General features: G+C 33.2%; 1 protein-coding gene across 2 annotated transcripts; it reads right to left on the bottom strand.

Moving 5' to 3' along the window:
* Positions 1 to 907: 907 nt before the first annotated feature.
* Positions 908 to 15,842, bottom strand: LOC133194768 (queuosine 5'-phosphate N-glycosylase/hydrolase-like). 2 transcript variants are annotated; one of them, XM_061330676.1, is made up of 10 exons: positions 15,824 to 15,842; positions 10,132 to 10,257; positions 6,953 to 7,050; positions 6,634 to 6,766; positions 5,729 to 5,878; positions 5,211 to 5,334; positions 4,322 to 4,436; positions 2,650 to 2,720; positions 1,358 to 1,425; positions 908 to 1,134 (listed from the first exon to the last, which is right to left on the bottom strand). In XM_061330676.1, the coding sequence occupies exons 2-10, from the start codon at positions 10,243 to 10,245 to the stop codon at positions 967 to 969; spliced, it is 1,041 nt and encodes a 346-aa protein (XP_061186660.1). In that variant the 5' UTR covers positions 10,246 to 10,257; positions 15,824 to 15,842; the 3' UTR covers positions 908 to 966. The 2 variants fall into 2 exon arrangements, with proteins under 2 accessions (XP_061186660.1, XP_061186661.1); XM_061330677.1 differs by lacking the exon at positions 15,824 to 15,842 and adding an exon at positions 10,331 to 10,352.
* Between the last annotated feature and the right edge of the window lie 828 nt (positions 15,843 to 16,670).

Here is a 16,670-nt window from a genome sequence, read left to right as displayed (position 1 = left end):
CCATGTTAAACACTTGTGACAGTAAATGAAAGTCAACTGTTTAGCTTGTTTAGAATATAAATATCATTTTGAGAACTACTGCAAACATTAAAATGCTTAAGTAAATTCGAACAATTGAGAGATTTTTTCCAATAAATGTTCTTGCATAGCCGAAAAATGGGCATGGGCACATGGCTCGTCTTATTCCCCCAGATTCTTTTATAAAGAAAAAAGTACCTGTTCTGCGAATCGATAATTTTTTGAAATTGTGCTAGTAATCACTACATAATGTTTAGATCTTGCTTATTACAGTGACTGCAGGTGAACTCATGCAATCTTTAACGTTTTCTTTTCCAGGAATATTGGATTTCAGTCAGTCAGAATCATTCGATCATATATTTAAATATATTATCAACCCTTCTAGCTGCAGAACTGTAGCATCATGGTTTTATATTTTAGTCTAATGGTTATGGTCAAAGATAAGATATAAAACCACAACGCTACAGTTCTGCAGCTACATCCCTTCTATCTCAGCCCCCTTCCAAATCTAAAGTACTAAACAGTAAACAATAACTTTCAGATCAAGAAAAACACAAGCATATTGAATTTTTTAAATATTTTGGCTAAAATATGTTCTCTATCAGTGCAGATCCAGGAATTATGACCGGGGGGGGGGAGGGGTGGGGTGGGGGGGGGGGTTAAAAAAAAGTAAAATGACACGACATGAAAAACTAAAAATATTCAAAGTTAGAATTTAGAATTTAATTAATAGCATAAAGTTTTCAATTTTTTTAAACTTTGCAATATAACTTAAGAGGAGGTGGAGGTTTTCCCCCTATTCTGCTTACGTACACTGGATACATGTATACATGTAACACAATATTCATATCCCCCCCCCCCCCCCTTTCCGCCCATAGAAAAAAAAATAAAAAGTTCTTTAAAGTTTTATTTTTAAAAGACAACACATAATAGGTATATAATATTTTTTCAGTAGTAAATGCATCGAATGCGATGAAATGGAATATTATCACGCATTTCCTCTGCGTGGTCTCGTCTGAAGTCCCACAGGTAATGATCAATCAAAATAGAATTCATCACTACATCTTTCAATGAGGAATCTTCCTTAATTAATTCCCTTGCTTTCTCAGCGACAAGCTATAAGTGGAAAATATTACCAGAATATATACATGTACTAAGTTAAGCATATTTATATCCATTCAGGTAATTTAGGAAAGACACGCAAGGTAGTCAAATATAAAATTAGTCTTTTGACATATAAATAATTGCTAAAGTGCAATTAACAAAAAGAACATAAAAAAATGTTGAGGGACATTAAATTAGAATTTAAACTTTAAAATATTAATATTAAAATTCTCACTTCAGTAGCCCAAATGCTACATCCACGAATCTCTACTTCATATCGGTCTCCAGATTTCATCATATGCCCTGAAATAATAATTTTAAAAAATAGATAGAATATTAATTAATAATATAATAAACAAGAGGCCCATGGGCCACATCGCTCACCTGAGTAACTTTGGCCATGATGTTCTTTACCAGATTCCCCCCTTTTAATATACCTATTGTGGCCCCGCTCTACCCCCGGGGGTCATGATTTGAACAAATTAGAATCTACATGACCTTAGGATGCTTCCATTTAAGTTTCAGCTTTTCTGGCCCAGTGGTTCTTGAGAAGAAGATTTTTAAAGATTTTTCTTATGTATTTCAATGTAAAACTTGGATTCTCTATTGTGGCCCCGCCCTAACCCCGGGGGTCATGATTTGAACAATATAGAATCTACACTACCCCAAGATGCTTCCATATAAGTTTTAGCTTTTCTGGCCCAGTGGTTCTTGAGAAGAAGATTTGTAAATATTTTTCTGATATATTTCAATGTTAAACTTGGATTCCCTATTGTGGCCCCGCCCTACCCCCGGGGGTCATGATTTGAACAATTTATAATCTACACTATCCCAGGATGCTTCCACATAAGTTTCAGCTTTTCTGGCCCAGTGGTTCTTGAGAAGAAGATTTTTTAAGATTTTTCCTATATATTTCAATGTAAAACTTGGATTCCCTATTGTGGCCCCGCCCTAACCCCGGGGGTCATGATTTGAACAATTTAGAATCTACACTACCCCAGGATGCTTCCACATAAGTTTCAGCTTTTCTGGCCCAGTGGTTCTTGAGAAGAAGATTTGTAAAAAAATTTTCTTATATATTTCAATGTAAAACTTGGATTCCCTATTGTGGCCCCGCCCTACCCCCGGGGGTCATGATTTGAACAATTTAGAATCTACACTATCCCAGGATGCTTCCACATAAGTTTCAGCTTTTCTGGCCCAGTGGTTCTTGAGAAGAAGATTTTTTAATGACCCCACCCTATTTTTGTCTTTTCTTGATTATCTCCCCTTGTAAGGGGACTTGGCCCTTTATTTTAACAATTTAAACTCCCCTTCACCCAAGGATACTTTGTACCAAGTTTGGTTAAAATTGGCCCAGTGGTTCTTGAGAAGAAGTTGAAAATGTGAAAAGTTTACAGACGGACGGACAGACGGATAGACGGACGAACGACGGACAACGGGTGATCAGAAAAGCTCACTTGAGCTTTCAGCTCAGGTGAGCTAAAAATTAATGGTCAAACAATAAAGAATAAGAATTCTTCCTACCATCTTTTAGATATTTCATAAGTTCTTTATTGTAAGACAATGCTCCGAAGTGGTACAAAGCCTGGGGAATTCTTGAAATGCAAAAGATATAAAAGATATTTTAAAATCATAAAAATTGTTATAGCTTTTAAACATTTTTTTAAATAAACTCTAACAATTCTAATTTGAAAATAAATTTATAATATGGACAAATGTATGTACTTCATGTAATACGACACACAAATAAGAGTTAATGAATATAGACGATAACAAATCATAAAGTCCAGATTAAAATTACAAAAATAAAAAAAAGGAAAAAAATCTGTATTAAAAAATCTAAATTCATAAACATTTTACAATACTATCAATTTACCATTTGAATTCTATACATGACATGACTTAAGTCATAATCAGATTTCATGGTTTGAGCAAATTAAAATCAATTCTAAATCAATTCAATTCACTTTATTACGTAAGACATACATCTTATTGTATACAATATAAATTTATAACACATAAACAGTAAGACATAGCGCAGGGTTTTTTTTAACAGCATAATAATTATACAATCAGTTTAATGGTGGAGAATTTACAAACCATTTTATTTAATTTGTTTATAAGACAGTGAGACATTCATTACGTAAGTTAAAAGCATGGTACAGAAACTTTCCCAAATTACAAAGGTCCTTAACATTGTGTGCACATAACAACTGTATGAATTTGAACATTAGATGGTTTTTCCCAGTAAATTTTTTTAATATATTTTACTCGTAAATCTTTATATCGTGGACATTTTAAAACAAAATGGAATTCTTCTTCAATTTCACATCTACATAATTCGCATATTCGATTTTCGCGTAATATATTTTTATGGCATCCACTTTCTATAGCTAAATTATGTGATGACAGTCTTATCTTGCTAATTTGCTTTTTATAAATGGAAGGAATAGGTTTTACCAAATAATATTGCAGTGTGAAGTGGTCAATAATATTCTTAAATAACATACATCTAGATGAACTATTGATATCTGCAAGGAGATTCTGTACATAGGTGTCAATAATTCTTTGCTTTATAATCTTCATAAAACTTCAACATAACTGATATGCTCACTGGGATTTTTTTATGTAAGTTAATATTGTTTGTTGTATTCATGACTATATGCCAATGTATGATGGTTTTGTCAATAAATAAACTGAAATTATTGAATATTCATTTTGTTCTTTACTAATTTTTAGTTGAAAATAAAATTTTATAGTACATGACTATGACCCTTGTATATATACTTGTGTACTATTTTTAATTTTAAAATAAAATCAGTAATGATCGACAATTCTCTACAGCATTTAGAGACAGCATAATCAGAGAAACAAATTAACAATTTGAGGTTAATTTTTTTCTCAAATTTTTAAACTTTTTGAATTTTTCTAATCTTCATAACAAAATACACAGTGATTATTAATTACTTCCAAAGCAAATATTGATGCTTCACAAAATCTTACAAGTCATAAAAGTAAATTTCTATTTCATTACACCAGATCTAAAAAAAAATTGTTTTCTTTTTAAGCTCATAATCCACACTTTCTTTTAACATGAGATTTAAAAGTTCCACTTTCTCAAAACAAAATTAAAATGTTCACACATACTTCAACTAACTAAAAATATTTTTAAAAAAAGAAATACTATAAAATTCACCTGTAGTCTGCAAACATAGTGATTGTGTCTATGTCGTAAAATTCCCCAAAACCTTTCCCCTCAAAGCATGCCCAAACATCAGCAACTAAAATCTGGGCTCTCTTGTAAAATGACACTAAAGAACATAATTAAAGTTAGTCATAAATAATAATATATACATCTTAACATATTGCAGTAAAATTTGAAAAAGGAGAAATTACGGAAAACTGAAAATATATTTATACCCCCCCCCCCCCCAAAAAAAAATCACACACAAAAGACAAACAAATAATGGAAAATGTTTGCAAATATTAAATCATACCTTATGCTGGTCAATAGAACAGGACAAAGAGGTAATTTATATTTTTATATATTATAATTCAATTTAAAGTGGTAAATTCTATAAAAAAAAAGTTTTTTCCAAGAAAGTTTTATAGTTAAGTTGACCAAGGGGAACCATTTTAAGTTCAATTGACAAAGACATTCAGATATTAATTAAGATTTAAATACAATTTCCAGGCATTGAGAGAGTGTATAAATTCATTGAAATCAAGTCATCATGAAATATGCAGTGTAACCTTTTTCCAGTCGATTACCTTGGTGAGAAAAAAAAAATCTACACCATTCAGTGTTTGGGGTTTTTTTGTCACCCAAATGCAAAACCCCACTTTCAAATTTCACAGGAATTTGAATTGTTTATACAACTGAAAAAAATGTGGACATATTATACATGAAAATCAGATACTTCTGAAGAGTGAATAGAGGACAGGTGGTTAGTGCATGTAGTTGGGACTGTTTGCTGAGTCTAATTAAATACGAAATGTAGAATGGTAGAATTTTAAACTTGGCATTAATTAGTAATTAATTTTAATATTAATCTGGATCTTTATATAATTATGTAAACGGATACCTCTCTTTCCTTCGTAATCAGCTTCATCTCTATAGGAGGGGAAATCCTGGACAACCAGACGCAGCAACGATTGTGCACTTTTATTGCAAGCCTTAATGCAGTTTGAAAACTTACCATCATATTTCTGTGAAAAAAAGTTAAACATTTTTTTAAAAAATGATTGTTGCTTATAACTCCTTGCGTTAATATTGAAAAATAAAGTGCCTTTTTGATGTTTTTTTATGCAAAAGATTGAAATGAAAATAAAATTATGATGAAAAAGGTCTTACTAACATAAACTTGTATTACAAAGGGTCAAGGGTTAGTATTTAACAGTTTTTTTTACCCTTTGAACAAAATATTCTTTTTCTTCACAAGCAGTTTTTTCTTATATATATATATATATATATATATATATATATATATATATATATATATATATATATATATATATATATATATAATATCAGCATCAAAGAATTTCCACCCTAAATAGTACAAAAGACTCCTATAGCACATGATACACTTCCCCTACTTACTTCCAGTAAGACTTTTCCTGCTTCTCTCAGAACTGACACTCTTTGTTGTAACAATGGTATTGGTATATCAGAGTCTGATTTCAGGACCTCTGCAAGTTCCTTCTCTGTAATGTCGGCGTAGAAATTGGCATCTGTTATTTTGACACCTTTCTGTTAAAAAAAAAAGGCGTGAACACAAAACACGTGCTTATCCACAAAAACAGGCGACGGATATCGGCATAGAAGATCATATTTGTTGGATGTAAAATTTACATGATTGGAAATAGTATGGAATATAAACTACAATACTGACAGTCATTTTACTCCTGCGCGGATCAAGAAATTATTTTTTTCCGGAGGGGGGGGGGGGTCCACCTCAGTCCCCCAAAAAATCTACCCAGAAATTTGTCAGCCCCCCCCCCCCCTAAAAAACAACTCATTTCCCAAACGTGAAAAACCTATATCATGGGGGAGGGGGAGAGTCGCTTTCCTTCACTTCTAGAGCTTCGTATTATGACTCTTCCTACCAAATCAACAGAGGTCCGCGTTTTCTAGGGTGGTCGGGGGGAGGGGGGGTCCTTCTGACGTTGACCTTTGAGCAAATGGCATAAAACATTGTAGGAATCTCTTTTTATTGTGCAGTAAATAAGAATTAGTATCAATCTACATGTATGTGTATTACAGAATTAATATTAAGAAATTAAGCAAAGTAATTATTATGTTTTGTCAATAAGATTTTGTTGCTATAGTACATAATTGCTCCCAGTCAAAAATAACATTATCATGTGTGAATTTGATGATAAAAATTTTAATTTAATTTTTTTCCACAAAACTCTCGCTATCTATAAATTAAGGAGTATTACATAGAGTATAAAATAGATCTGATTTTTTAAAAATACTATATTTTAGTGCAAATGTCTAACTACCTCCAAAGCTCTATTGAGGGCCGCGCACCATGACCAGTAGCCCGTGTACTCTCTCCCGTTATATCTGATGCGGTATTTCTGAGATTCGTCGTCCGACCAGAAGGAAAAGTTCAATGTGTCTGCTACAAATACCCTGTGTAAAACACAACTTTTCTTCGGTTTCAATGGTTTCAAATAAGTATATCAACATAAAATAATTTATTTCACCTAACATGTACACATAGAACGAAATTTTTAAATAAAATCCTGCGGGTGTAGACAGACCTTGGGGGAAACATTTAAAAAATGATTTTATATTTTAGTATGCGCAGGCACTCACCAGTCCAGGGCTGACTCGTCCTGCTTCCGCGGGTTTAATTCGTGCTCCGTTCGCCAGGACTGTATAGTGTAGGTATTCTTCTTAGCACACTCATACATCTGGGACAAGATAAGATAATATTTTTAAGAGAGAATATTCACATTATACATAAGAGTATCATGTTGTAAATTTTGAATTTACCTCCCCCTAGTAAATTCAAAAACTTACATGATAGAAATACCCCCCCCCTCTTTTTTTTCTAGTGGTGCCAGTGCCTATTCCAGGACATCTGACAGCATTATATATTTGTTTGAATATTTATGTCACCCTTAGATTGTTTGGCATACTTTAAAGTTTAAACTAGTTTCATTTCTTAGATAAATAAAACATTTTCCTGCTCAAGATATTTTATAAGACCGCGGAACATTAACTGGCAAAATTGGAAATATACAGCTTACGTCTTTTCCATCTGTTACAGTCAAAACAATGAAATGGGCGGGTACAATTCGGTACGGACGTCCGAGAAAACATTGGATTGAAATTCTAGTTTGAAATTCATTTCAAACGCAGAGTGTTAATATATGATCCAGAAGACAAATAATTTCAATTCCCAAACACATGTGGTGTGAAATTCATACTTATCATTGTTTATATGAGTTTTTAGCCTATAATTTTAAGGAGACGTAAAAGTCAAGAAGACAGAGATTATTTTTTTTTTTTTCAGGGGATGGCTATTTGATTCTATAAAAGGGGGGGGGGTTAAGAAATTGTCGAGTCAGGCCATGCCTTCACATGACAAAATATATTAACATCAATTCTCTGTAAGGACCAAAAATGCTTGGCCACGCACTATCACAGAATTTGATCTTAACACTATAACTTCAAAGAGGGTTCCATATAATGACTCTTGGTGGGTAATGTTTGGACATTACCTCTCTGGTTTCCATAGCAACGACTTTGAAATATTTTGCTTATGGCCAAAATGACCTCAGTGAATCATCATATAAAGTAATGGCATGCTCAAAAAATCTAGGAATGTTTTTAAAATGAGATGGGTTTCATTCTATAGCTAAATAATCAAAGTACCTTTGCTCTTAATTTCATTCAATTTAACTAATGGCTTATTGTACTGTAAAGATGTGTTGCATGGCGTGAGTGAAAAAAATGAATGCAAAATTTCACATTACATTATATGCATATCTTTTTAAGCAGGCAATTAAAATTCTGGGTTTGAAAAGTTCAAGTAAATCATAATGTAAGATAATTTTAAACGAGCTCAGCATTTTTTTTCAAATTCATATTGGAATTTATAGAAAATCTGAAAAATGTGTACTGTCTGTTATGCCAGATATATAAACTGTGCTATTTTAATTGGATGTTAATCTTATAGCTGGTGTTTATAAGGTATTTGAAAAAATATTTCATGTAATTATTATTTATTTATATGTTCATAATGTATGTGGGAGAATAAAATTTAAAATGGGGGGCAACTATTTGACGGATCCATTAAAAAAAAATTCACACTTGCTACTTACATGTATATTGTTTATTGATGAACAAAAGATTTTTTTGGTCTATATTTAAACACTTGAGCTTTTATCCAGAGATTTTCTTTCAAATATATTTATTTAATTAAAAATGTAATTATATATATATATACATGTACCAATATACATGCAGTTGATAAAATCCATTGAAAACACAAAATTAAAGGTTTGGAGTTATCTGCCCTTTGCTATGAATATCATATAAAACCATTAATAATTCCATAAAAATTGTTTCAAATATGAAGTATCATAAATTTTATTTTCTATTTAATCACTTTATCAACTACATTAATGAAAAAAAAAAATTCAGATAATAAATTCTATAATTTGCTCGTCTGCTAACATTTTACACAAAAATATTTTTTGGCAAAATGTCAAATTTCAACGTTACAAATAACAAAAACGATAAAAATCCCCAATCTTCTTTTCATATTAATAAATTAATGTTATTATGGTGTGTTTAAAAAATTAGTTGCTTTATTTTTTCATTGCCTGCATTTCTTGAGAGACTTCTTCAAAAATAGGGTAAAAATAGTCATATTCCAAATGCGACATTTTGGCCATCTTTGGGCCATCACTTATGGAATTGCGGGCACATTGAGAATTATTTTAAATATGTCATATACAACTATAGTTGTTCTTTTCATATCATGTATGAATTATCTTTGAATATTAAAACTGAAGAAGGTAAGTGACATCAAATATATAGCATTTTTGTGCTAGAAATGATAGTAGATGGGCCCTTAATGAATGATGCTCCGTTACCATGGCAACCAAGGTGGTAACCTTCATTTTGAAGTTTGATAATGTCACCATGTATGGACCTTAATCAACTGAGAAAGTTTCATGAAAATCTGGCTTGGTGCGTGCCACGACCCTATAGTAAAATTTTGGTCCTTACAGAGAGTTGATGTTAATTACTAGGATGACAAGAGGTATTTTTTTTTAGTTTTGTCTTCACTGAAAAATTTTTGACACTCAAAAACAGGGAGGTGTTGTCCAAACTAAAAAAAAATTCTTTTTTATTTCCAAGATCGTTCAGCCCTCTCACCCCCCCCCCCCCCAACACATGCATGCACATACCTAACAGAAATCAAATATTTGTTCCTTTATATTTCTTTAAAAACACTGGTCAGAAATGCTGATTTATATATTTAAACTTCAAAATGTTCCGAAAATGAAATTATTTGTCTTCTGGATCAATCAGTAACTCATTGTCTTCTAGCGTAGCTGAGGTGGATTGAAAATGATTTTCAAACTAGAATTTCAATCCAATGTTTTGTCAGACGTCAGTGTCGAATTGTACCCCCCCCCCCCCTCCATTCCATTGTCTATCGTTAAATGTTTTGATTGTAACAGATAGAAATGACGTAAGCTGCATATTTCCAATTTTGCCAGTTAATGTTCCGCGGTCTTATCATCAATTCAATATAAAAAAGGAACATTCAGTGAATTCCTCTGAAAAGATATTTACCAACTTATTTTGATTCAAATTTAAATTCATTTTTTTTTAAAATACACAAAATAATATGCATGCCAAATTTTCAACCTTTTCTTTGAAAGTAAATAACAATTTTAAGTACCAGAAATATTTTCATGAGAGAGAGAGAGAAAGAGAGAGAGAGAGAGAGAGAGAGTTAATAGTTTACTTACATGTTGAGCGATATTGTCTACGCCCTCATCTATAACTTTTACATCTTGACTAATTTCTGCTATCAGCTTGGCACTCTTTCTTGGCGACAAGACCTTTGCATACCCATTTTCCATTTCGTCTAAATCCTGTAAAAAATAAATAAAATATTAGTGTAATTTACGTAGAATATTTTGTTGAATAAACTGACTTCCCACATACAGTCACACAAAGCAGTCAAACACTGAAGACATCTTGTGTAATCGATGAAACGTTTACTTATACATGTCAATGCATATATAATGGTCTTACAATCATTTCACTATTCAGATAAATTCATGAAAATTACGTTGTCATATGTGTTACCAAAAATGCATGTTATCTTATCTACCTTTAGTTACTAGCCTGAAATATTTTTCTCTGGAAAGTGGTAAAGACAGTGATCTTATTCACCAGCACATTCCTTGGTCGCGTATCGGTAAAGATTGCACAACTACATGCAACAGGTCTTTACATCTCGACGTTTTTCATACGATGGTTAACGAACCCTCTCATTTTCACCACTAAACGAATGAACAACGTTTTACAAACGATGAACAATGAAGGCACAACTACGTGCCCAAGAAGGGATCCATTCAGGCCGGTAGAACGCAGGGGGGGGGGGGGGGGGGTGTCTCCCACTTTTTTAATTCTGGGTATAGTATTTTGCTATAGTAGATGTTCCTTTAGATACTGGTTGCCCCCCCCCCCATTTTTGTTGCAGTATTTAAGGTTTCAAAGTGTTTTAGTATCTGTGCACGTCATAGAATGAAATCTAACATTTACTTTTATACACATATTGAAACCATATAAAGTTTAGTGATATTTAGTACATCATCGGATACCTACGGGTTTACATGAATGCTGGTGGACACGACTTGGTAAATATGGCCAGTGTATAATTCGGTTTCAATACCCGTACGTGGGCTGTCCTTAAAATTCGTGGACAGGCCTTAATTTTTCAAATTAAAACAAAATTTACTAAAATCAAATGTTCTATCATCCCTCTTATAAAGTTTTATTTAATTTCTTATTTGAATTGTTAAGCAATAAAAGTAACATATGTATATATACGATTTCGATAAAGAAGTATCGGGACCCGGAACAATGGATTGATTGTTTGTTGTTTAACGCCCCTCTCGAGAATTTTTCACTCATATGGACACGGAACAATGGAAATTCGCCCGATATTCGATTTTCATAATTTTTAGTTTTCGTATTTAGCGAATTTCTGCATATCAAACCTTTTCTCTCTAGTGCTAGAACACGTATCCTAACATATGTTGTTGTCTGTATCTGTTTATATCTAAAAAACAGGAATGTATTTGGGTGGCTTGTACACACGAATAACAGGCCAATGGAAATGAATTTCGAGTTAAATGCTCCATTTTGAAGTTTCGGTAAAGGTATCTAGTATTCTTTTGGAAATGAATGAAAATAATTTTCGATAATGATGACCGACCAGTTTTCAAAATTATCGGTAATGCAATACAGTCCTCTTTTCCCTTAGGTCTTAATTAACCGCGTTCACCTTAAGTTCATACAAATCTGGTCCTCCGTACACGACTATACTCGGTGAAGCATAGCCTCTTTCACCGCTAAATGGCCATACCTTCAAACAATTAAGAGATTTTGTCTTTAGTACTCAACCTTTGGTATGTTATGTTTTAGCACCTTTTACAGAGATAGAGAGAGAAAGAGAGGGAGAGATAATGCAAAGAATATTTATCTATTTTTAAACGAAAGTTGAAAACAAGTACATTCCTGTTTGTCTAGTCACCATTGTTTAAATATTTAATACCAGTATTTAAATAGCACTTTTTTCATATGATTATAATTGTATTATTTGTACTGTAATTTCCTTCTTATCCGTTACATGTATTTTTATAATCTAATATTAAGGTGCATAGTTTGTTATGAACTAATGAAATCAAGTTTTTTGCACGTTTAAATAATAACCTGAACTGTATACTAACAACGCAAAAAAGTTATCTATGATCGGGCTTTAGGTTCGGTTGTTTGTATTTTTTTCAAAGCATGAAAATCGTCCTGAAATACTGGAAATTATCAGGCTTTATTCCGTATTAAAACTTGTATAGTGATGATCCAATGTATCCCACATGCGTCGGCATATCATGACTGCTACCACTTTATAGGTGCTAAACCAACCCCTCCACAACCACACAACGAACATCACACCCGAAATTGAGGTTGCTCTGATTTAGGTGGAAGAATGCTCCCCGTTTGTCATTCTAAAAAAATGCCATTCCTACAATGAATTATTACATGTATCATACTTGTATTTTAAGGTTTTGCCTTTTCCCTTCGTCGAGATATTCTTTTTTTGGCTGTTCATTTTCAAAACCTTCTACTACCACCCCTCAACCCCCTTCATATATACTCCAAATTCCTGTTTCCTCCAACAGAACAGCTTTTTTGGAAAATAGGAAAGTATAATGATGGCCTGTACATGTAGAAGGCGGGGGGGGGGGAGCCCTGCCTCCCTTTTTTTCGGAGAATAGTCTTAATTTGCTGTAGTTTTAACGTGTAAATTATGATTTGGATGCTGTTCCCCCACTTTTTGTTGCTGTACGGTCAAGGTTGAAAGAAGAAATATACCGAAAAGTTAGAAAAAGGCCCACTGCCCCCCCCCCCCCCATCCCCAAACACACACTAAATAGGATTTTAGAATGTGGACAGTTTACTTTTTAAGGAGGTTACTCCCCCCCCCCCCCCTTTCAAAACCCGGGCCTGTGGATGGTTTTTTTTTTTGTTTATAGAAAATAAATGTTTTGAACATAAGGGGATCACGTCCTACTATATCATATGCATCATAAACACAGCATTCGATATCATTATTGTATATAAGGCTAATATAAGTAAGCTAGCCATCGAAAAACTGATAACCTGTAAAAATATTTTTCTAAAAAAAAAAGATAATTTTTCAGTGGTTTGTCATGGCTAGAGCACAAGCCCAAGATGCCATACGTTGTCAATTCTGTGAGGACGAGCCCGCTCTCTTCCGCTGTGTTCCGTGTGGAGATCAATTTTGTCCCCGTTGTAAAGCCTTTCATCTTAAAAGCAAAGTCCCCTCCGGCCACAACATCATCCATTTGTCAGAGAGACATCAGCCCAAAAATTTGGTGAAATGTGCAAGAACCACCCATCCAAAGCATATAGTGCTTGCTGTGAAGCTTGTCAAGTTCCCGTCCGCATTACCTGCATTCAGAAAGTGCATATCAAACACACCATTGGCAATCTGCAAGATTTCTACGAGAAGCAAAAAGCATGGAAGAAGTTTCTAAACTAAAGACGCAGTGGAAGGCTGAAATCCGTCAAAGGATTAAAGATCTCGAAAAAGGAGAAGCAGTGATGAGAACTTGTCATGAAACAATGCGAAAAAAGATGATGACGCAAGCCGAAGATTTCACTAATCTTATTACAACCATTTTGAATGAAGCTTTAGACGAGTCTGTAGAGGACGAGAAAAAGGCGGTACGCCAAATATCACAGCACAAAGCAGAACTTAAAACAAAGTATCATGATGTGAAGAAATTGATTGCAAAGTTGGAAAATCTGACAGAGTCGTGTCCTCCTTCCGATCTGATACTATACCGAGAACAGAATCCCAACATACTTCTGAGATTTCCAGGTAAAGTTGACATCATTAATCCTTCGTTCACGGTCGGTCAGTTGGATAAATCGGAGAACAGAAAACAATTTGGAAAAATAATGAAAACTCTTGTAACACAACTAAAACTGCCCGATCAGAATAGAGAAATGTTAGATTTTTAGTAAACTGCGTCACAACAAACGACCATCTCTCCAGGATTTTAGGATTTTAAAACGTTACTTTTGTGGATTACGACTCAAAGAAACGAGCAACCTTTTGTAAAAAGAAAATGGAAAGAAGACCCATAGACCATAAAAACGAACTTTAAAACAGACACATTGTGTAAATGCGCTGCTTTATTGTCGTTTCAAAACCCACACTTAGTATGCTACGACGACAGCACGTGCAGTTGTACATGTTGTGTTCCTCTCCATGACGGTGAGGAATCGGTAAGTTTTGGTTCGATCCTCGCATGGAGCGTTTATTTATTTTTTTTTTTAAACAAAGAATAAAGTCCTTTGTCACTTTGATTTTATTTACTGTTTTCTAAAAATTCTAAAATAAAGCTAAATTATGTTTATGTTGAACCGAGAGCGAAAGTATTTTGAAAGCAAACTGAAATTTTAATACATTTGCCTATACCTGTATACCCTTTTCTCTTATAGCTGTCTACTAATTATATGTAGTGATAGTTTGTATTCTAAGAAGCCAACTGTACGAAGTGCATTTGATTTGTTTGTTTGGTTTTTCCCCCCATCCAAATGATCTCTAAATGACTGTAGATTGTGGAATTGTTAGATCACAGGAGTTCGCGTACCTATCAATTTAACCGAAATTTTCAGTAAATAAAAAATATACGATATTAAAGGAGGGGTTCCCCGGTGACCTGGAATGCTTTGCCATCCTTGTGTTATTATTATAGGTATTACGTATTTTTTTTATTTACTGAAAATTGCGGTTAAATTGATAAATACGCGAACTCCTGTGGTTAGATAAACATCACAGTAATAAAAGTATAGTCTTCCACGCGATTTCTGTTTTCGATTGTGTATACAGATATATATGGGATGCAAGGCAGCCAGAACGGGGGGAGGGAGTGCGTTGGGTGCGACTGAATCCCCTTTATAAAAGCATTTGAAAGTATCACTTTTAAAACAACATGTAATTCGTTATTCATAATTTAATTCTAGCATTTTTAAAACAATTTCAAGAATGCACCAGTACAAATATATATATATATATATATATATATATATATATATATATATATATATATATATATATATATATATATATATATATATATATATATATATATATATATATATATATATATTATATTATATTATATTATATTAAATTCTGGCTCAAAGGAAGGGAAATAATTTCAGACCCTTCTCCGTATCTCCTTTCCAGAATTCTGGAGACGGCTCTGGGACGAATTAATATATTTTGACTGACGATTGTTTTCACTGATCTTGATTATATACGTGAGGTCCTTGATCTCGTCCAGTGGACCCTTTGACTTTAAAGTAGATGTACATGTAATACATATAAATTAAATGCGCAACTGCTTTGGTTTTCATAAACATGATAAAGATATTGGTGAAGTATCAGTAGAAAGACGATTTTGCAATACTTAAATTAAGTCTTAATCAATTTGTACTAAGATGTTACTAAAATTTGTGTATGAGTAATACACGTATACAGCTGGTGTATATTAGAACCACAGCTAGGGGCATCTTATTCGCCCTTTTTGTCTATTTCACATATAAATGTAATAAATACACATAATGTGTATTCATTTTATGTGAAAAAGTGTATTTATTGTATTAGCTGCAGAACTGTAGCGTTATGGCTGGTCAAAGACTAATATAATGTGAAATAGGTAAGTGCAAGTTCAGAGAGGATGCCCTAGTGTTTAGAACTGTATATTCCTACATACATGATTTAGCACCAAATTTAGTTGATAGAAGATCTTCAAAAACAACAAATTTATTTGATGCAAGATCATGGAAAGGCCTCAGACTAATGTTTTCGGATAAACTACTGTTACTACTCACCAAGAAATACTCCACGTGTAGCGAATGGGACAATGTTTTTATGTAAGAATTGTTTGTAACACGATCCCGAGCTATTAATATTACTTGTTGAACGATATAGAACTAAAATACAAATTGCACATAGTACAACTTAAACAACTCAGTGTTCCTGAAGTTAATGTTCGTTTCCGTGTGGTGTGGAGGGGGATGGTCTATATTTGACTAAGACATCAATTAAACTGCACACAGTATGTTTTACACACGGGGGGGGGGGGGGATCACTTTTCTATTTAATTTATACACTATACTTTTTTCTCCTTACCATCTTACGAGGGGGTCGTGTTTGCTAGGGGGATCCAAGGTCATTTTTTTGGGTAACTTTATTGAAAATTAAGATAGAGGCAGAGATTGGTCCATTTTATTTCTATCAACATTTTGCAAGAGAAGAAACAAACGAGAGCATAATACTCACGTGTACATTCTACATGGAATCATCACATGCTTTCTGTTAATTTTTATACTATTTGAAACTGTGTAAAGGTAAACGTATTGTTATTGAAAACAAGTAAATTTTTGATATTTTGTCTTAATGTCTTAGTCACTAATAAGATTAATCAAAAAGAAAAAGAAGGGGGGGGGGGGTTCCGTATCATTTTACCATTTCCAATTCAAAATCTGTTGGCGTTTTCAAGGAACCAAGGAACACCTCTTTTCTAATTTCATGAACATCCACTCGCAACGTTTTCTAACAAGATGCATCTTACAGACAGACTTACGGAAAGACTGATACACTATTATAAGGATACACCTTTCAATGATAAATGCGTTCATGATAAGCTGAAAACTGAAGAAAATCATTTAATTTTGA

This window comes from Saccostrea echinata, unplaced genomic scaffold (assembly GCF_033153115.1).
Source record: "Saccostrea echinata isolate AGI-Se365-2 ecotype Australia unplaced genomic scaffold, CSIRO_AGI_Sech_v1 ptg000029l, whole genome shotgun sequence".
NCBI classification, from domain to species: Eukaryota; Metazoa; Mollusca; class Bivalvia; order Ostreida; family Ostreidae; genus Saccostrea; species Saccostrea echinata.
Note: the sequence above shows the minus strand (reverse complement) of the source record. Positions and strands in the feature narration are given on the sequence as shown.